The following is a 22,124-nucleotide window of genomic DNA, read 5'->3' as shown; positions in this document are numbered from 1 at the left end:
CATTATGGATTAGTAGCAGGAACTGTTGGGTAGGTGGCATGAGGATGGGCTAAGGAAGCGATACTTTTTCCTGAGGGCAACAAAGTATGAAGATTTTTTTAATCAAGGGTGAGCTTTCGAACTTCTGTTTATGTTTCAAAAGAATGTTGAAGGGAAAATAAGGAATATCTGCAGGCTTTTATCAATCACTGAAAGTACTCTGCCATCATCTCCAGGTGCTTCTTCCACGATCCACCTGCCACATTCCACCAGATGACTCCATCCTTTGGCCACACACACACTTAGCCAGCACTCTGAAGCTTGAAGGGTAAAGTCCAAACTCTTTAGCCCAATATTCAAGACTGTCCAAAATCCCATCCCAACATATCTCTCAAAAAATCTCACTTTAAGGAAATTAATACTCTGGCCAAATGATCTCTAAATTGTAAGAGGCCACACCACTGCATCTCCTTCCTACTTTCTCTTGCTTATGCTGTTCCTTTTCACTGGAATGCTTCCTTTCCTCAATTTACTCCTGTTAAGTCCCACCTAAGTTTTAAGGTCGAATGCAAATCCTGTGTCCTCTAGAAAGGCTTTTCATACCATATTTTATACCATATGGCATAATCTTTCCAGAGTGCAGTGATTTTGTCTTTAACCTCTGGCACTTAACCACAAGCTACCTTAGCAGAAGTTATTGTTTTAGGTAGAGGTTATAAACCTGTTCTTTAGAAGTTCTTTGCTTCCCCAACCACTCCCAGCTCAACAACTGTTAGTAATGATGACCACCCCTTAGTTTGAAATGGTTAATGAATTTCCCCCACCAGTAGCCACTGATAGTTTAGCTCTCCATTGAGGCTACAGTAGTCAAGCCCTCAAATTCTTAGCAGATGATTTAAATATGGGATTAAAGTACTTTTTTTTTTCCCCTCTTAGGTTTCGACTTTCTGGCCTTGACAACTAGTGAATTGGGAATCCCTTCGACATAAGGATTGATTACTGCCTGTGAGGCCCACACGGTGTAAGTAATAATACGTGAAATCTAGACTTGAACGCACCTAATGCTCAGGGTAGAGGTTTGAAAGTAAATGGTGTATGAAAGTCTTGCCTTCTTCCTTGATACGGAGCGCTGGGGTAAAACTAAAACAGCCAACTCCTCCGCCCACCCCCTCCCGGCACATGCATGGTCTCAGGCGAGGGTCAAGCAGAAGAGCGGGTCACCTGGAGGGGGCGGGCTTTCATATCTTAACCTGCTGATTGGCTACCTGCAGCGATGCCTTCCATGATTGGCCGCTGGCGCGGGGGACGCTGGGACGGGCATGCGGTACTTTCCTCGGCTCTAGAAGGCGGCAATGGCGGCAGAACCTTCGACAGCTCGGCTCACCCTGCCTTCCTGTCAGCAGATGGGAAGGAAGGGTCGGCCCTGGGTAGCCGCTGAGGTTCAGTGCGCTCGGTGTGAAAGAAAGGTGACCAAAGCTTCCGGTAAGCATCCCAAGGGTGAGCTTCAAGGCTGGCGTGGCCTCGGGCTGCGGGCGCGGAGACCGAGGCCAGCGTGGAGGGAGCAGCCGGCTGGCGGGGCGCGGCTGACGTGGAAACGGTCGCACAGCGTCCCCCGCCCGGGGCCCGGGGCGCGGGTCTCGGAGCCCGGGGGTCGGTTGGGGGACGTGGCGCCCGCTCCGGCCGCCCCGCCTCCTGGGCTCTGGGGAAAGGGCTGCGCCAGTGCCTCCCAGTCAGGACCATTCGAAAACGTCCCCAGTTCACGAGAGAGTCGATGTAAGAATTAAACCTGTTGCCTTGTGGTCAGGAAGTAATGAAACTTGAATTTCTTGTGTAGTTTTAGTTGAGGAAGTGACAAGTAGGCCGCTATGAAATGTTCCTGATTTTATTTTGGAGTGGGGTGGAGGGGGGTGAAATTATTGCTCAGATAGCCGTGAAAATTCCTTTATTCGCCTTGTGTTTTTCTGGACAAGGGGAGAAATGCACCGCCCTCCTGTTGATCTGCAAGTTTTTTTCCTGTATACAAGATCTTTATTATATATATATATATATATATATATATATATATATATATATATATATATATATATATATGACTTTGTTTTAGAGCACTTTTAAGTTCACATTGATCCGCTGGAGTCCACTCAAGTGAAAACAGGTTCAAGTTATTTTAACAATTTAAAATACTAGAGTTCTCTGTCTCTGACAGGGATCAATTGTTGAATTTCAACTCCTGGAGCTATGGAAATTCTTGTTGTTTCCCTGTGTAACTGCTTACTGTTTGTACTTGGCAAAGCCAGTCATTCCATGGCCTTTCTTAGTCCCTCCGAGATGGACTCAGTTTGTGTAGAGAAAGTTGGTGAGTTTGTGTTTCCTGGTGGAGACCATCCTTCTGCTAATTTGAGTTTTGATCATGACTGTCTTGTGGAAACCCTCCATTGTTTGAAGGAAATAACTTTTAAATAAAGTTTTAAAACATGACCTTATAAAATCACTGGTTCTTCCATGCATTTGTGTTACCAGTGCTTAGAAATACTCAGTCAGAAAGGTGGTGATTATGCATCTAGAATTGTGAAAGTGCTTCCCCTTTGTAAGCAGTAATACACCACAAGTTATTTTGACTTGTAAAGTAAACTGAATTTTATAAAGACAGTTAAATAGCTTTTATTTTTTGGTAATATTTCTGGAATTTAAATAGAGCTTTAAAAATTAGTTTGGTTGTAAGCAAGTTTCAGATATTTCTGTTGGCTTAAAAACTAAAGCTTTTTTAACTGAAAGGCATGCAGTTATTAATCAGCAAGAACACTAATTTTTTGCTGATAAATGATGTCTGATTTTACCTAGTTTCTTTTTACTTTTTGTCTTGCAAAGTCTTTTAAAATGACATACTTTTGAAGTTACATAGCTAAAAATATGCCTATTGTGATGAACTTCAAATTCTACTTAGTGATAAAATCTTTTAAAAATAAAATCTTGATAATAGGTTTTCAGTTAAGATTATGGTATTTTCCTTATAAAAGCTAGTTTTGTGAAAATGATCTTTATGTGGGTTGTGTGTGTGATAATTGTAGCATCTAGCTTCTGTCCTATCCTTGCCAGTGTCTTAGATCATTTTAAGAGTGGGGTCTTGCCAGTGTTTCATATCTGCCCTCCCTGTCCATTTAACAGGATGGGAAATGTAAATTAGTAGAGGGCAGTATGATCAAAGAGAAAGAACATTGCATTGGAAACATAAATAGGCTGGATTCTGGATTATACCATTTAATTAGCCACACCACCAAAATGTTTCTCCATCTTCAGGTTGCATATACAATAACATTCTCAGCCTACTTAGCCATGCTGTTTACACAGAGGCAATGAAGTATGTCAGAGCACTTTGTATGATTATAAAATATGACAAATTGAAAGTATCATAGGTACCAAACACTATCTTAAATGAATGCAAACAATATAACTCCACCTGGCTTTTCTTTTTTTATTCCCTCCTTCTGACTTGTATATGACCTGAATTTTGTTTAAAAAGTCATCCATTTCTAACTAACTTTGTTATTTTCCTATGCGAGAGAATTCCTTTAACTTTCCACTCTGTCTAATGCTGCACAATGTTAACAAACTGTGAAAAGATTAATGCATAATTTCATCAATAGGTCACCACCATGAATTTCAGTGTGGACATGCATTATGTGAACTGTGTTTAGTAACTGAAGACTATAGCACAATTATATGCCCTGCTTGTGAGGTAAGCTTTACCATCTTTCATATTGAATACATTACAACTTAATGTTAAAAGTAAAAATCTTAGCAAAATAAAACATATTCTTGATTAGAAACTTTTTAGTTTCATTTTTACTACTGAATCTTTAAGCCAAGAATCCTAACAAAATACAAAGCTTTCCTCATCCATTTTATAATTGTTCAAAGTGATCAAGAATACCTAGATAGGTCTTACAAATATCAGCATACAAATTTTGACTCTGGGGAGAATTCTGTGGAAAATTGGTTCTCACCCAAGCCGGTTTAGGTTAGTGGATAGAACATCAGCCTATGAAATGAAGGGTCCCGGGTTCAATTCCTGTCAAAGGTACATATCTTGGTTGAAGGTTCCCTGACCCTGATTGGGGTGCATCCAGGAGGCAACCAATCGATGTGTTTCTCCCACATCGATGTTTCTCTCAGTCTCACCCTTTTCCCTTCCACTCTCTCTAAAAAAATCAGTGGGAAAATATCCGTGGATGATGATTTTAAAAAAAAGAAAAGAAAATTTGTTCTATTTTCATTTTAGTGAAGTATCTGTACCCTTTAATATGTACCCTTCTTTCCCACATCAAAATTATTCAAATTTTGAACACCTCCTGCCCCTCAATCTTTGTGTGTTATCAAATTTATATTTGTAGAGATGCCATAGTATAAAAAGAAAAACAAAATAGTGGCCTAAAGTTAATGTTAACTTCAGAAGCATTAAAAATAGTACACTTGCACTAGAACTAAAACTATGAACCCATAATAATGAGAATAGGTCAAAGGTTTAAAATAAAATTTAATGAACGTTGTTTCCATTTGCTACAAATACTAATGGAATTTGTTTTATATAGTTTAGTATGTTTCAGGAAAGTTGTCTTAATCTCTAAATTAAACATGGTAAAAATAAATATATACAAATGTATATAATTTTTTGAAATTTTTAATTGTAGCAGAAACATGTACATATTAGAAGATGTCTGTTTTAGAATTACATACTTTTACAAGTATGTAATTAAGGCCTTCGTTGTGGGAAATTATTTTTTTGTTTTGTTTTCACTGGAGGATATTTTTCCCATTGATCTTTAGAAAAAGTGGAAGGAGGAAGAGAAAGAGAGAGAGAGAAACATTGATGTGAGAGAGACAAATCGATTGGTTGACTCCCAAGGGCACCCCACCTGGGGCTATTGAACCTGCAGTCCTTCAGTGCTTGGGCCAACACTCTAATTGCTGAGCAATAACAGCCAGGGCAATTGTGGGAAATTATTATTCCCTTTCCTTTCTTGATAGTAGGTTCCTATGTGGTTGGCTACATAGCTAAGATAAGGGGTGAGCGGATCTAGCTCTTGTAGTTGTAACGGAAGATCCCTGACCTATTCCTTTTTGTGATGGAAAAAGAGTAAGGGAAAAGGAAGAAGCAGGTAGCCAGAACTGTTTCTGCTCATATCCATTCTCTTTTAATATTTAAACGTAAACAAATTTATTATAATAGTAACATGTTCCCTTTTTTGGCAAATGATTTCATGTTTATTGGTTTTAAATCATTATACTGTATTATTTTGGTTAATATCTATACAAATGTTTATAGTGTATTTACAAATATTGGTTTTGATTTAAGGTCGTGATAAATCTATTTTGTATCATTCTGACTAGTTCTGACTCTGTCTTTGGGAGACATGTAATTTGTCCCATCCTTCCATTCTTCCTCCCCCTTCCTGGTGCTGTTAGCAAGGGACTATATTGAGACTCTTCAGACACACTAAAGCCGATTGCTATTTAAAGGAGTCCTTCAATAAACCTTCCTGAAATTGTTACCACTCTTAATAGTTTTTAAAGTTTACATTTTTGCTGATGTCTAGCATGATATGGAATAAGAGAGAATGGGAGAATCTAGTCTTAATTAGTGAGAGTATGAATTTATAAAATACTTAAGGAGTGTAGTTTATTGTTTTTAACTTAAGTATGTACCCTAAAAAGTATGTGCCCTATAAAAATTTAAGTAGCTATATTTACATTAAACTTACAATTTATCTGTAATATTTAAGGTAACGTTATTTACTTCAAACTTAAGCCTAAAATGATTTTATTCAGGATTAAGGGTATGCATTTGTTTTTATTTCTGAGTTTGGTTGAATATTTATCTACCAATCTTTATCTTTCATAGTTTTACTAACCCTTCTGGGCTTTTGATTGATATTAATGGTTATTTAATAAGATCAGTTCTATAATTTTGCACAGCAAGGTGGCAGATTTTGTTTCAAATAGGATCATACTTAGGCATCATTCCAGAAATACCGACATTTTATTTATCTTTCAGACCTGAGTCCAAAAATATATTATACACAAAGAAAGGATAGTTTATCCAATCAACAGATAACTAATATATATTAAAATTCCATGTGGGTTGGGAATGTTGTTAATATTCAATTGAAAATGTAAACTGGAAGAAAATATAGGTACTAGTAACTGATTCTTAGAAGGGAAAGCCTTGTTAAACTTATCACTGAAATCAGAATCCTAAGAAGAAATGCTGGTTAAATTTGACCACAATTTTTTATTTACAAGTAACAAAACACCACCATAAACACACACACACACACACACACACACACACACACACAAAAACAACAACAACAACAAAACGTAAATGACAAGCTGGGTGGGGAGAGGAAGAATGCTTTTATTATATATATTACAAGTTAAGAATCTTTGTACAGTTTTAATTGAAATCTTTTAAATCAGTTGTATTTAATATATATTTTTTTAATTTTGGAAGAAATGTCCTGCATCAAATCTATTTATGGTCTTCTTTCTGTGCCAATAATGCTCTCAAAAACATGGTAAATGTTCCTAAAATCCACCAGACTTTCTGTAAGAAGTGTGTCAAGCATCAACCTCTAAGGAAACAGTCCAGGAAAAGAAAGAATTGTTTGCACAGCGAAAGCAGTGTTACAATAGGAAGCAGAGTGGCTGTGGAGGGCAGATTAAGTTAATTTTCTGCAAAAAGGCTAAAACTGCAAAGAAGATTGTGCTAAGGTTTGAATGCATTGAGTCCATTCTAAAAGAATGCTGGCTGTATGGTAAGAGATACAGGCATTTGGAGGAGGAAATAATGGCAGCTGAATAGGCAGACCTGTAGTGTACCTCATCCCAGTGCCAGACTGGAAATACAACAAAATTGGAGAACATTCATATGGAATTATCAACTGAGCTCCAGTGAGGAGGAGACATATCGAGGAAGGACAGAAAATACCTGGAAACCTGTAGGAAAGGCAGGTCATGAGAGGAGCTAACTCAGCTCCCAGGGGCAACAGGCCAGCCGGCCAAGAGGGAGGAGGGAACTCCTGGCTACAGGAGAGTCCGTTCCCTCAGAGGGGAAAGGCCTGGAACCCAGGTTGGGCTCCATTGCCCTGAGCAACAGAGCCGAGACCCGATGCTCACATAACATCTAGTCATGAAAAGTGGCAGGGCTGTTGGCCACGGCAAAGCCTGGAGCCCATAGATCAGTGCTGTAAAGAAAGTCGCAGTTTTGACTTTTTTCTTTTCTCTAAACCCAGAGCCTAGCAATTTTCATTTTCGACTCTTCAAAGGAGGTTTTGGTTCAGGGAGGGAGATGTGGACTAGAGGTGCCTAAGAAGAGGCTGAGGTGGGAAGCTTTGTGAGGAGACTTGGTAAAATAGCAGCCAGTGATAACCGGAATGGTGAGCTGAGGGTTTTTTTCTCAGGGTCATGTCCCACGATGCTGAAGAATGAGCTATGTGGACCAGAAGATTTAAGCAAAGTGTGGAAAATTTATTACAAGCAGATTCAGACTCTTATACCCCTGGACTACAAGGCTTTATTGGGCCCCTGTCCCCTTGTGGGGAGTCTGAATCTGCTTGTAAAAAAAAAAAAATACACACACACACACACACACACACACACACACACACACACACACACACACTACAGGTCTGCTCTGTGTCTACCTGTGTCATTACCTGATTGAGTTCCTCAATTGTTTTTGCCCAGCAACAGACTTATATATTCCCTGTTTCTATGTGTTCTTTCTCTGTTCTTATGCTGAACCTTTTCTGTTTCTGTGTATTTGTACATTTTGTTTACTGCAGGCCCTTCCTTGGTTTCCCATGCCTCTTGCTTTTTGTCCACAAACATTTTACTATTTCTTCTTGGTTGGTTCCTGTGTTAGGCTTGCTCAAACTGCCATGTCTGCCCCTGCCTGTGTTTCACCTGCCTTTGTTTTTCTCCTTTCACCAGGTGCATTTTGTTCTAGGCCCACAAACAAAACATCCATTTTTATTGAGAGGAGCTAGCCACTTCCAGAAGCCACAGAGAAAGTAAAGAAACAAAACAGCCTGCCCCACCCTGCATTTTGATCTTGTCAGAGTAAACAGAAGCAGAGGCCAAGCTTAAAGGTTTGAACAGTCTCTAGCAGCCCTCAGTGACTGGATTGAGGGAGGGGCCATCCTCCCCACTATGCTGGGAACCAGACTAATATGTTCACCTCACTGGAGAACTAATAAAATCTCAAGGTTTCCAGCCGACCCCATGTTCTCTATACAGGATGTCTGACCAGCCAAGGGCAGAATAATGCTTTGGGCCACTCATAGAGGAGTAGACAGGAAAACATACCCATCATATTCCCAGAAAGCTAAACAGTGCCTCCCCAAAGTTCTTTCAAAATCAGACTTTTGAGTGATTAAGATTGACAGCTGCCTAGTGGGTAAAAGTGTTCAGAGGCAGAGTCTGGGGAATCAGGGAAAGTTTGCTGACCCAACCCTGGGCCGTTGCTGCTAACAAACCTACTTTAGAGGGCAGTTGATCCTTCCTCTTTGCAGCCAAGGCAGGTGGAGACAGACGCAAGTGGTGGATTGGTGGATCACTTGGAGCTTTAAACAGATTTTGTAAGTCAAAAGACAGTGCCTGATAGTGATTAGCACCTAAGTACCTAACAGGAAGCCCAGAATTGGCAGACAAAACATAAGAGTGGTATCCAAAGCAAGCTCCTAAGGGGCATTAAACTTAGCTGAAGCTAACACCTCTTTATTTTTTTTATTTTTTCCTTTTTTTCTTTTCTCTTCTTAGATTTTCTCTTTCCTTCCTTCTTTTCCCTTTTTAAATATATCTTTTTTATATGCTTTATTGGTTTGTTGTTATTCTTATCTCTGTTTCATTCATATATCTAATTTTCTTCTTCCTGTTTTCTACTAATTTTTTTCTTTTTTTCACCAAATATTTTTTCTCTTCTTTTTCTCCTGCTTTCTCATCCTTTTTCTTTTTCTTTAATAAATTTTTATTGTTCATATTATTACAAATGTTCCTTCCCCCGCCCCCCATTGCTCTCCTCCACCAGGTTTCCACCTCACCCTCTGCCCTTTCCCCACCCCCCATTGTCATCATCCATAGGTGCACAGTTTATGTTCAGTCTCTTCCCACATCCCCCTCTCCCCCTTTCCCCAAGAATCGTCAGTTCACTCCCCTTCCATACCTCTGATTCTATTATATTCAACAGTTAATATTGTTCATCAGATTTTTTTTAAAATTTCCTTGGTTTTTAGATTCACTTGTTGATAGTTACGTATTTGTTGTTCATAGTTTTTATCTTTATTTACTTTCTCTTCCGAAAGAACCCCCTTCAGCAATTCATATAATTCTGGTTTGGTGGTGATGAACTCCTTTAGCTTTTTTTTTATTAGTGAAGCTCTTTATCTGGCCTTCGATTCTGAGTGATTGCTTTGCTGGGTAGATTATTTTTGGCTGTAGGTTTTTGCTATTCATCACCTTGAATATTTCTTGCCATTCCCTTCTGGCCTGCATGGTTTCTGTTGAGAAATCAGCTGACAATCGTATAGGTGCTCCTTTATAGGTAACTGCATGCTTTGCTCTTGCTGCTTTTAATATTCTCTCTTTGTCTCTTGCTCTTGGAATTTTAATTATGATTTGTCTTGGTGTGGTTCTCTTTGGATTCCTTTTGTTTGGAGTTCTGTGCGCTTCCTGGACTTGTAAGTCTAATTCTTTCACCAGGTAGGGGAAGTTTTCTGTCACTATTTCTTTCAGTATGTTTTCGATATCTTGCTCTCTCTCATCTTCTGGGACCCCCATAATTCTGATGTTGGTTCGCTTGAAGTTGTCCCAGAGGTTTCTTACATTATCTTCAATTTTCTGGATTCTCTTGCCTTCTTGCTTCTGCGGAGGAGTGTCTTCTGGCTCTTTATGTTCCAAATCTTTGACATGATTCTTGCGATCTTCCATTCTGTTTTTAGGACTCTGTATAATATAAATTTTTTAAAATATATTTTTATTGATTTTTTTACAGAGAGGAAGAGAGAGAGATAGAGAGCTAAAAACGTCGATGAGAGAAACATCGACCAGCTGTCTCTTGCACACCCCCCACCGAGGATGTGCCCTCAACCAAGGTACATGCCCCTGACCAGAATCGAACCCGGGACCTTTCAGTCCGCAGACCGATGCTCTATCACTGAGCCAAACCAGTTTCGGCAGTATAATATTTTTTATTTCAGACAATGTATTCTTTATTTCTTGTTGGTTCCTTATCATTTCTTGTTGATTCCTTATTAATTCTAGTTGATTCCTTTTCATATCCTCATAGGTCTTATCGACCTTTTCTAGAAAATTCTTGAAAAACCTTGGAAGCGTAGATTTGAACTCTATATCCAGTCACTTTTTGTCCTCCATTTCTTTCGTTTGTGATCTATTTCTTTGTCTTGGCATTTTCGCAGCTTCCCTGATGGGGCAGGGTTTCAGGGTGGAGCCTACAGCCTTGGCTTTCATCAGCCAGGCCCTATGCGGCTCCTGAGTCTCAGTAATCCCCAGGGTCCTTCAGTACTCGCTGCAAGCACCTCTGAGAGAAAAGTGCCCTCGATTTTCGCCTGCTACCAAACAGTCTAGGCTCTCCCCCAATGAGCCCGGAACTGGAGTTCAGTTCATTTGGAAGTGGGGTTGGAGGTGGCATTCAGAGCAGTCTGGAGCCTCTGTCTCCTTCCTGCCAGGGCAATCCCGCGGCACAGCCAACCATCCCTTCTCTGCATGCAATGTGCGTGCCTCCGGGACCTCCTCTCACCGCTCCCACGGGGTTCCGCCTTACGGCCCAGCTCCCTCTGTTTGAGCCTGGGTCCCTGGGGTCTGGCCTAGAACTGGGGTTCAGAGCAGTCGGAACTGGGGCCCAGCACAGTCGGAGCTTTTATCTCCTTCCTGCTAGGGAACGCCAGCCAGGCACTCGGCCTCCCTTCTCTCCGGCTCTGTCCTCTCCGCGCGCGCCGCGTGTCTCCATACCTTGGGCTTTTACAGCTCCTCCGCGCTTCCTTCTGGTTTTCTCCTTGCTTCTCATTGTAGAATTTCCAGTCAGTCGACTTTCCTATAGTTCTGGGTAATGTCCATTTTATATTTTAGTTGTATTTTATTGAAATTGTTGTGTGCGGCTGCGGCTAGGTGTTTACCTGTGCAGCCATCTTGGATTCTCTCATCCTTTTTCTTATTTTAGGTCTATCTGCTTTCTCCTGGATTTTCTTTTCAAATTTTTTTTCCCTATCTTTTCTCTGTCCTTTATTTTAAACCATTGTCCTTACCCTAGTCCTGTGATTTTTTTTTTATTTTCTTAATTTCATCTATGCATCTACATATTTTGCCCCGCCCCTCTGTCTTACTATTTCTGGTTTATGCTTTTTTTGGTCTGTTTTGTTTTCTCACCATATCTTCCTTTATTTTTTCTATTATTCTTGCTCTCTTTTCTCTTTCCTAATTCTCTCTTTTCTGGTGGTTGCTTTTGTTAGTGCTATAGAGGTCTTGTGTATATTCTTTTTTGTTTCTTCTGTTTCATGTTTTGTATTTTGTTCCGTGTGGTCAGCACCTCTACAACATTTCTCATGATATGGTTGGGTGAGCCACATGGTCACCCAGTCTGAGAGAAGACTCCATCCATGAATGGGACAATAACATTCAAGACCCAACTATAACAGGAGAACCCAAATAATTCAAGTAAGGATCTTTCCTAGAGCACCCAGCTCAGGCAATATAAGGGACTGCACCAGTGGGTCCCACAAAACACCTATTATATATGACTAACCCCAAAAATCTGGGAGGCATGGTAGTTTAATCTAATACATAGAAATAAATATAAAGGAACAGAAAAAATGGGGAGACAACCCCTGAATGAAAGAAAAGGAGGAATCACCATAAAAGGAATTAAATGAAATGGAGGCAAGCAATTTGTCAGATAAAGAATACAGAATAATGTTAATAAGGGTACTCAAACAATTCAGTGAGAACTACAAGCAACTTAATGAGAATTAAAAGGAAATTAATGAAACTACTAAGGGACTTAATGAGAGCTACACCAACTTGAAAAGAGAGGTTGAAAGAATAAATAAGAATCAACTGGGAATGAGGAACAACATAGATGAAATAAAGAACACCCTAGAAGGATACAACAGTAGACTAGAAGAAGCTGAGAACCAAATAAGTGAATTAGAAGGCAAGGTATAAAAACATTCATTCAGATAAGAAAATGGAAAAAAAATTAAAAACAGGAGAAGAATTTAATGGAGCTTTGGGACAACATAAAATAAAACATTTGCATCAAATAGGTATCAGAAGGAGGAGAATCCAAGAAATGAAGAGAGAACCTGTTTGGAGAAATAATGGCAGAAAATTCCCCTAACATGTTGAAGGAAAAAGTCACTCAAGTTCAGGAAATAGAGAGATTCCCAGCCAAGATGAACCCTGAAAGATGCTAGACACTTATGAATTAAAATAGCAAATATTAAAGACAAAGCAAAAGGCTGTAAGAGAGAAACAAATTACCTACATGGGAGCTCCTATTAGATTATCAGATAACTTCTCAATAGAAACACATCAGGCTAGAAGGAAATGGCATGAAGTATACAAGGTAATGAAAAACAAAAGACTGAACCCAGGACTACTTTATCCAGCAAGGTATAATTCAAAATTGAAAGTGAAATAAAGAGATTTTCAGACAAAAAGGCTAAAAGAATATATTACCACCAAGCCAACACAGTAAGAAATGTTAAAGGGACAATTGTAAGAAGAAAAAGAAAGAGAAGACAGGTGTAAAGGGTAAGGATGGAAATGAGTATCTATCCTATATAATAAAGGCAGAATATGCAAATTGACCATAACTCTGTGACAAAGAAGGTGCCCACAGCTTCTTTGAGCCAGGGTGTAACACCATTATGACCGAAGCCCAACCAGACCGGAAGTCAGTGCTGGGTTGTTGTGGCAACTCAGTGCTGACTGCTTCTGCTGCAAGCATGATGCCCCAGCACTGACTGCTGAGGGGGCTTCAAATTGGCCAGAGAGAGGCCTGAAGCAAGGACTGATCTGCTGCCTCTGTGGCAGCTTTTGACTAACATTTGCCTCTCTCTCACTTTCCCATTCTGGCCAGCAGCCACACCTCCATTTCTCTCTCGGACTCCACTGGAGAGAAAGGATGATCAGTCCTGCTTTTCTGATCAAGCCCAATTGATAGGCCCACAGATGCTGACTGGCATAGAAACTGACCAATCAGAACCAAATATGGGGGCTTAGAGCTGTTTCTGTCCAGGGAGAGCAGTCGATCCCGAGGCCGGCTCCAGCAATGGCCTTCACAAATTTATAGAAAGTGTTCATCAGTGACAGCTTGGACCCTTGCTGCCAGAAGATCCTGCAAGATGGAGGGCTGCAGGTGGTGGAGAAACAGAACCTGAGCAAAGAGGAGCTGATAGCTGAGCTGCAGGACTGTGAAGGCCTTATTCTCTGCTCGGCCACCAAGGTGACCACGGATGTCATCAACGCAGCAGAGAAACTCCAGGTGGTGGGCAGGGCCGTCACCGGTGTGGACAACATGGATCTGGAGGTCGCCATGAGGAAAGGTATCCTGGTCATGAACTCTCCCAATGGGAACAGTCTTAGTGCTGCGGAGCTCACCTGTGGGATGATGATGTGTCTGGCCAGGCAGATTCCCCAGGCAACGGCTTCGATGAAGGTTGGCAAATGGGACCAAAAGAAGTTCATGGGAACCGTTGAATGGGAATTCTTGGCCTGGGGAGGATCAGGAGGGAGGTGGCCATCCAGATGCAGTCCTTCGGGATGAAGACTATAGGGTAACCCATCATCTCACCAGAGGTCTCGGTCTCCTTCAGCATTCAGCAGCTGCCCTGAAGGAGATCTGGCCCTCTGTGACTTCATCACTGTACATACCTCTCCCTTCCCCTCCACAACAGGCCTGCTGAACAACAGCACCTTCGCCCTGTGCAAGAAGAGCATGTGCATAGTGAACTGTGCCCGTGGAAGGATAGTGAACGAGGGTGCTCTGCTCCAAGCCCTGCAGTCGGGGAAGTGAATGGGAACAGCGCTGGACGTGTTCACAGAGGAGCTACCTCGGGACAGCACCTTGATGGACCACAAGAACGTCATCAGCTGCCCCCATCAAGGAGGCCAGAGCCACTGTGGGGAGGATTTCACTGTCCAGTTCATGGACATGGTGAGGGGGAGAGCCCTTATGGGGGTTGTGAATGCCCAGGCCCTTACCAGAGCCTTCTCTCCACACACCAAACCTTCGATCGTTCCGGCAGATCCTCTGGGGACTCTGATGAGAGTCTGGGCAAGGTCCCCCAAAAGGACCATCCACATGGTAATTTTTCAGTTCCCTGAAGAATGCTGGAAACTCTGAGCCCCACTGTCATTGTTGGCCTCCTGAAAGATGCTTCTAATCATGTGGATGTGAACTTGGTGAATGCCAAGCTGCTGGTGAAGGAGGCAGGCCTCAATGTAACCACTTCCCATAACCCCACTGTGCCAGGAAAGCAAGGGTGCGGGGAAGGCCTCCTGAGTATGGCCCTGGCAGGTGCCCCCTCCCATGCTGTGGGCTGTGTCCAGGGTACCACACCTGTGCTGCAGGTACTCAATGGAGCTGCCTTCAGACCAGAAGTGCCTCTCTGCAGGGGTTTGCCCCTGCTCCTGTTCCGGGCTCAGCCCTCCAACCCTGTCATGCTGCTTGCCATGATTGGGCTCCTGGCAGAGGCAGGCATGCACCTGCTATCCTACCAAACCTCGGTGGTGTCCAATGGGGATACCTGGCATGTTATGGGCATCACCTCCCTGCTGCCCAGCCCAGACACCTGGAAGCAGCATGTGACCAAGGCCTTTCAGTTTCATTTCTGACCTTGGGGCTCACCAGGACAAGCCTTGGGGGCTTTGTGATCAACATTGACAGGTCACATTCCCAGGGCTGACAACCACTTATGTAGTCTGACCCCTGAAATAACCACTTAATAAACAGCCCACCCATCCCCCCCCCCCCCAAAAAAAAAAGAACCAAGTCTTGGTCAACTGTGAGGAGCCAATGGCTGCCTAGGAAGAGGAGCTTTTGACGCTGACTGGCATAGAAACCTTCCAATCAGAATCAAGTTGACTGGCAGAGGAGGACCGTTGGGGGCAAGATCAGGATGACAGGGGAGGGCCATTGGGGGAAAGATCAGGCTGGCAGGGGAGGGCAGTTGAGGGTAACCAGGCTTGCAAGAGGAGGGCACTTGGCAAGATCAGGATGGCAGGGGAGGACAGTTGGGGGCAACCAGACAGATGGGGGAGGGCAGTTGAGGGTGAGATCAGGCTAGCTGGGAAGGGCAGTTAGGGGCAATAAGATAGGCAGGCAAGTAAGCTGTTAGAATCCAGCAGTCCCAGATTGTGGGATTGGGCCTAAATTGGCAGTCGGACATCCCCCAAGGGGTCTTCGATTGGAGAAAGTGCAGGCTGGGCTGTGGAAACACCCCCTCCGTGTACGAATTTCATGCACTGGGCCACTAGTCTTAAATATAAATGGCTTAAATACTCTTCAAAGGTTATGAGGTTCCTGAGTGGATAAAAAAATAACATATATATATATATATATATATATATATATATATATATATACACACACACACACACACACACACACACACACACACACACACACTGTCCACAGAGACCAACCCCAGAATAAAGGACTCACACAGATTGAAATTGAAAGGATGGAAAAAACTATTCCAGGCAAATGGAAATGGAAAAGAAAGCTGTGGTAGCAATGATCATCTAACCAAATATACTTGAACATAAAGGCCATAAAATAGATAATGAAGGCTACTTCATAATACTAAAGGAATCAATACAACAAGAGGATATAACTCTGGTAAACATATGTACCCAATACAGGAGCATCCAAATACATAAAAAAATCTTCTGGAGGATATCAAGGGAGAGATTGACAGCAATCCTATATAATAAAGAGGGAATATGCTAATTGACATCACTCCATCACAAATATAGCTGAGGCCAAATTTCCATAAGGAGCCTTAACAAGCAATCAGCAGAGACTTGAGGCTATACCCTTCCCCGCCCCTGTGGGGCTTGACAGGGGATCTCAGGCTGCACCCCCCACCAGGCAGGGCTTGACAGGAGACCCTCCAGGTGCACTTCCTGTCGTGGTGCTGGGCTAGGGGACTTCAGACCGCACCCCCTGCCTGGCAGGGCTTGATAGGGGACATCACTGGATTGATCTTCTAGACAGAAAATTAACAAGGAAACAGCGATCCTAAACAATACACTAGCTTAAATAGAATTGACATTTTCAGAGCTTTTCATCCCAAAACTATAGAATATATATTCTTCTCAAGTGCACATGGAACATTTTCAAAAATAGACCACATGTTAGGACACAGGCCAAATCTCTACAAGTTCAAAAAGATTGAAATCATATTAAGCATCGTCTCAGATCACAATGGCATGAAATGAGAAATTAATTGTAATAAAAACACTCAAAAACTCTCAAACACATGGAGGCTAAATAACATGATATTAAACAATGAATGGGTTACCAAAGAGATCAAAGAGGAAATAAAAAACATCCTGGAAACAAATAAACACACTACAACCCAAACTCTGGGACAAGTGAAAGCCATCCTGAGGGAAATTCAAAGCACTACAGGCCTATCTAAAAAAAAACAAAACCAACAACAAACAAACAAAAGCAAACAAACAAACAAAAAAACCCCAAACCAGAACGAAAACAAAACAAAAAACTAAAAAATAAAACCAAGAAAAACTTTTAATAAGGTATCTAATCTTACAACTTAAAAAAATAGAAGGAGAACAATAAGGAAAACACGGAGTAAGTAGAAGGAAGGAAATAATAAAGATCAGACTGGGAATAAATGACATAGAGACTAAAAATATGTATAATTTATATAAATATAAAAGATCAATAAAACCAAGAACTGGTTCTTTAAAAAGGAAAACAAGATTGATGAACCTCCACAGACTCATCAAGGACTCATCAAGAAACAAAGAGAGAGGACTCAAACAAAATCAAACAAAAGAGGTGAAACAACAACAGACCCAAGAGAAATAAAAAAGATCATAAAAAGTACTATGAACAACTATATTGCAATAAATTAGGCAACCTGAGCGAAATGGACATTTTCCTAGAAAAATACAATCTTTCAAGACTCAATCAGAAAGAAGCAGAAAACCTGAATAGACTGATAACTATTGATGAGATTGAAGTAGTAATTAAACCAATAAACTTCCAGCAAACAAAAGCCCTGGTCCAGAAGGCTTCATGGGATGTTTTCCAAACATTTAAAAAACTAGCACCTATCTGCCTCAAACTCTCTCAGAAAATTCAAGAGTAAGGAACACTTCCAACTTCTTTTTATGAGGCCAGAATTACCCTAATTCCAAAACCAGATAAAGACATTGCAAAGAAAATTACAGGCCAATATCCCTGATAAGCATAGATGCTAAAATCTTCAAAATTTTAGCAAATCTGATCTAGCAATATATTAGAAAGATCATATACCATGACCAATTGCAGTTTATTCTGGGATGCAAGGCTAGTACAATATTTGCAAATCAATAAATGTGATATATCACATAAACAAATAGGCAAAAATCACATGATCAGATCAATAGATGCATAAAAAGCATTCGACAAAAAATGACACCCATTTTTTATAAAAACTCTCAGCAAAATGGGAATAGAGGAAGTATATGTCAACATGATAAAGGCCAGATATGACATATTTGTAGCAAACATAATCAATGGGCAAAAACTAAAACCATTTCCACTAAGAAAAGAAACAAGACAGGGATGCCCGCTTTCCTCACTCTTATTCAACATTAGAGGCCCAGGGCATGACTTTGTGCACCAGTGGGGTCCTTCAGCCTGGCCTGTGGGATTGGGCCGAAACCAGCTCTCCAACATCCTTTGAGGGGTCCTAGATTGCAAGAGGGTGCAGGCAGGGCTGAGGGACCCTATCAGTGCACAATCAGGGCTGGGGAGGGACCATGGGAGAGCCTCAGGGCATGTCCGGCCTGTCTTGCTCAGTCCCCATTGGCTAAACCCCCAAAGCAAGCTAACCTACCAGTCGGAGTGTCTGCCCCCTGATGATCAGTGCACGTCATAGTGACTGGTCGACCAGTCTACTGTCTGCCCCCTGGTGGTCAGTGCACATCATAGCAAGTGGTTGAGTGGCCTTAGCATATCATTAGCATATTATGCTTTATTGGTTGAACAGCCAACTGGACACTTAGCATATTAGGCTTTTATCATATAGGATAATACTGGAAGTTTTAGGCATAGCAATCAGACAAGAAGAAATAAAAGGCATCCAAATGGGAAAGGAGAAAGTAAAGCTATCATTATTCACAAGTTACATGATATGATACCTAAAAATACTAAAGACTCCATCAAAAAATTATTAGATTTATTAATAATAAATGAATTTGGCAAGGTAGTAGGATACAAAATTAAAATTAGAAATTGTTGGCATTTTTACATACCAATAATGAACTCTCAGAGAAACTAAAAATCCCATATACCATTGCAACAAAAAAATTAACATACTTAGGAATAAACTTAACCAAGAAGTTAATAAACCTGTGCTTGAAAAACTATAGGATGTTGGACAAAAGATATAGAGGAAGATATAATCAAGTGGAAGAGTATATCATATTCATGGATTGGTAGAATTAACATCATTAAAATGTCAATACTGCCCTAACTGGTTTGGCTCAGTGGCTAGAGCGTCGGCCTGTGGACTGAAGAGTCCCAGGTTTAATTCTGGTCAAGGGCATATACCTTGGTTTCGGGCACATCCCCAGTGGGGGGTGTGCAGAAGGCAGCTGATCGATGTTTCTCTCTCCTCAATGTTTCTAACTCTTCCTCTCTCTTCCTCTCTGTGAAAAATCAATAAAATATGTTTAAAAAATAAAATGTCAATACTACCCAAAGCAATCTATAGATTCAGTGCAATCCTATATAATAAAAGCCTAATATGCTAAGTGTCCAGTTGTCCAATCATCCATTCAACCAATCAAAGCATACTATGCTAATGATATGCTAAGGCCACTCAATAGCTCGCTATGATGTGCACTGACCACCATGGGGGCAGATAATTGACCACTCAACTGCTCGCTGTGACATGCACTGACCACCAGCAGGCAGACAGTTGGCCAGTTGACCAGTTACTATGATGTGTGCTGACCACCACCAGGAAGACACTCTGACCAGTAGGTTAGCTTACTGCTGGGGCCCAGCCGATCAGGACTGAGCAAGACTGGCCAGACATGCCCTAGAGCACATGTGTCAAACACAAGGCCCACGGGCCAAATCCGTCCCGCCAGGCCTTGCAATGTGGCCCGCACCGCGCTGTCATCACTGCACTCCGCTGCGTTTCCATCACAATGACAGTTTATGACTGTTCAGTAAACCATTCGGCCCGCGATTTAGGCTGGATTTTAGATTTTGGCCCCTTCTCTGATTGAGTTTGACACCCCTACTCTAGAGCCCTTCCATCATCCCTCCCTGGCTGGCCAATCTCCTGTGGCCATGATCGTGCACCGGTGGAGGTTCCTTGGCCTGGCCTGCTCCCTCTCATAATCCAAGACCCCTCAGGGGATGTCGGAAAGCCAGTTTCAGCCTGATCCTGTAGCCAGGCTGAGGGACTCCACTAGTGCACCAGGCCTCTAGTCCCTAATAAAAGAACAACAGCATATTTTACACTTCTAGAACAAATACTCCAAAAATTTATGTGGAACCAAATATGACCCCAAATAGGTACAACAATCTTGAGAAAGAACAGAATTGGAGGAATCACATTACCAGATAATCAAGTTATACTACAATATTTAGAACAGCCTGTGACTGGCATAAGAATAGGCATATAGATCAATGGAACAGAACACAGAAGCCCGAAATCAATCCACGCCATTATGTTTAACACATTAAGCCCCATGTCAGTCAGCAGTAACTGACACTATACTTTTTAAAATATATATTTTATTGATTTTTTACAGAGAGAAAGGGAGAGGGATAGAGAGTTAGAAACATCGATGAGAGAGAATCATCGATCAGCTGCCTCCTGCACACCCCCTACTGGGGATGTGCCCGCAACCAAGGTACATGCCCTTGACCGGAATCGAACCCGGGACCTTTCAGTCTGCAGGCCAGTGCTCTATCCATTGAGCCAAACCGGTTTCAGCATGACACTATACTTTCTGTCCAGAAGACAAAACAGGCTGGCGCTTAATGTGTTAATACAGTATTTGATAAAGGAGGCAAGAGAATACAATGGAGTCAAGATAGTTTCTTCAATAAATGGTGTTTGGAAAATTGGACAGATATGTGCAAGAAAATGAAACTAGACAACAAACTTACACCATACACAAAGATCAACTCAAAATGTATAAAAGGCTTAAATGTAAGTTGTGAAACCATAAAAATCCTAGAAGAAACCATAGACATAAATATCTTAGACATCTCTCTTAGCAATATGTTTACAGATACATATCTCACAGCAAAGGAAACTAAGGAGGAAAACATGGGAGCACATAAAAATAAGTTTCTGCACAGCAAAAGAAACCAACAATATTAAAAGGGAGCACACTGTATAGGAGAACATATTTGGAAATGATACAGTGATAAGGGGTTAACTTCCAAACTATATAGGAACTGATACAATTTAATAAAAGGAATACAAACAATCCAATTAAAGAACGGGCCAAAGACCTAAATAGACACTTCTCCAAAGTGGACATACAGATATGGCCAAGAGAAATCTGGAAAAATGCTCAAAGTCATTAATCATCAGAGAGATGCAAATTAACAGTGAGGTATCACCTCACACCTGTCAGAATGGCTACCATCAACAAATCGCCAAATGAGAATGTGGAGAAAAGGGAACCCTAATACACTGCTGGTGGGAATACAGACTGGTTCAACCACTGTGTAAAACAGTATGGAGTTCCTCAAAAAATTGAAAGTGCAATTCTCATTTGACACAGTGATCCCACTTCGAGAAATATATCCTAAAAAACTGAAACATCAGAAAGAATATATGCATCCCTACGTTCATAGCAACACAATTTATGATAGCCAGAATTTGGAAATAGCCCAAGTGCCCATCAACAGATGAGGAGATAATACTAGGCAGAAAAAAAAAAAAAAATACTAGGCAGCTGTTAAAAAAAAAAAAAAAAAAAAAAAAAAAAAAAAAAAAGACAAGACCTCTTACTATTTGCAACAGCATGGATGGATCTGGAAAGTATTATGCTGAGCAAAATAAGCCAGTCAGAGAGAGCTAAGTATCGCATGACCTCATTCATATGTGGAATCTCATGGACAAAATAAATGGATGAACTTAAAAGATCCAGAGACATAGAAGCAAGGAACAGACTATGGAACCTCAGAGGGAAGGTGGGGTAGGGTGAGTAGATAGGAAGAGATCAACCAAAGAACTTTTATGCATACATATTTGCATAACCCCTGGACACAGGTAATAGGTGGGGAATGCCTGGGGTGGATGACAGGGGCAGGTAGAATAGGTCAAGGAGGGGGGGGAGGAGGGTGGAATGGGGACATATGTAATACTTTCAATAAAGATTTTTTAAACTAAAGAGATGCAAGCATTTTGAATTGGGAGGAGATGAGTGGTTCAGTTCTAAGTTTCATATTTTGTTTTATTATGTGACAAAATCTTGAGGGTACGTTTGCTTAAAAAATAAATCTGTTGATAACATTAACCTCTTACTATGAAATGTCAAATCAAAGGAGAATGAATGAGCAGGCAGATAGAAATTAAGGTTGTAACCCTCAATTTTGGGATGAGACTTTCTTAAATATAACATTTAGTTTAATGTGATTTGTTAAAGGTAACACTTTCCCCCAGTTATATAATAATATATCTTACTTAAAACATTGACAGAACATCATCTTCCCCATCAAAGATGTGTATTTAAATTTGAGACCACATAATATTTAGTCATCTGCTTTATTTCTCTTAGCAACATGAACTTATTCTCATGAGAGATTCCTGTGTTACTTTTAATGCTCACATAATAAACAATTGCACATAATT

General features: G+C 41.1%; 1 protein-coding gene and 1 pseudogene across 1 annotated transcript in view; both read left to right on the top strand.

Moving 5' to 3' along the window:
* The first annotated feature begins 1,314 nt into the window (after window positions 1-1,314).
* Window positions 1,315-22,124, top strand: part of RNF17 (ring finger protein 17) — a 158,478-nt gene continuing 137,668 nt past the window's right edge. Inside the window, exons 1-2 of the mRNA XM_036455598.2 lie at window positions 1,315-1,461; window positions 3,624-3,715. Coding sequence (XP_036311491.1) covers window positions 1,332-1,461; window positions 3,624-3,715 — 222 coding nt within the window. The 5' untranslated portion in view covers window positions 1,315-1,331. The remainder of the gene's footprint in view (window positions 1,462-3,623; window positions 3,716-22,124) is intronic.
* Window positions 13,272-15,030, top strand: LOC118728748 (annotated as a pseudogene).

This window comes from Pipistrellus kuhlii, unplaced genomic scaffold (assembly GCF_014108245.1).
Source record: "Pipistrellus kuhlii isolate mPipKuh1 unplaced genomic scaffold, mPipKuh1.p scaffold_m20_p_3, whole genome shotgun sequence".
Taxonomy (NCBI): Eukaryota; Metazoa; Chordata; class Mammalia; order Chiroptera; family Vespertilionidae; genus Pipistrellus; species Pipistrellus kuhlii.
This window is presented reverse-complemented; position numbering and strand designations above follow the sequence as displayed.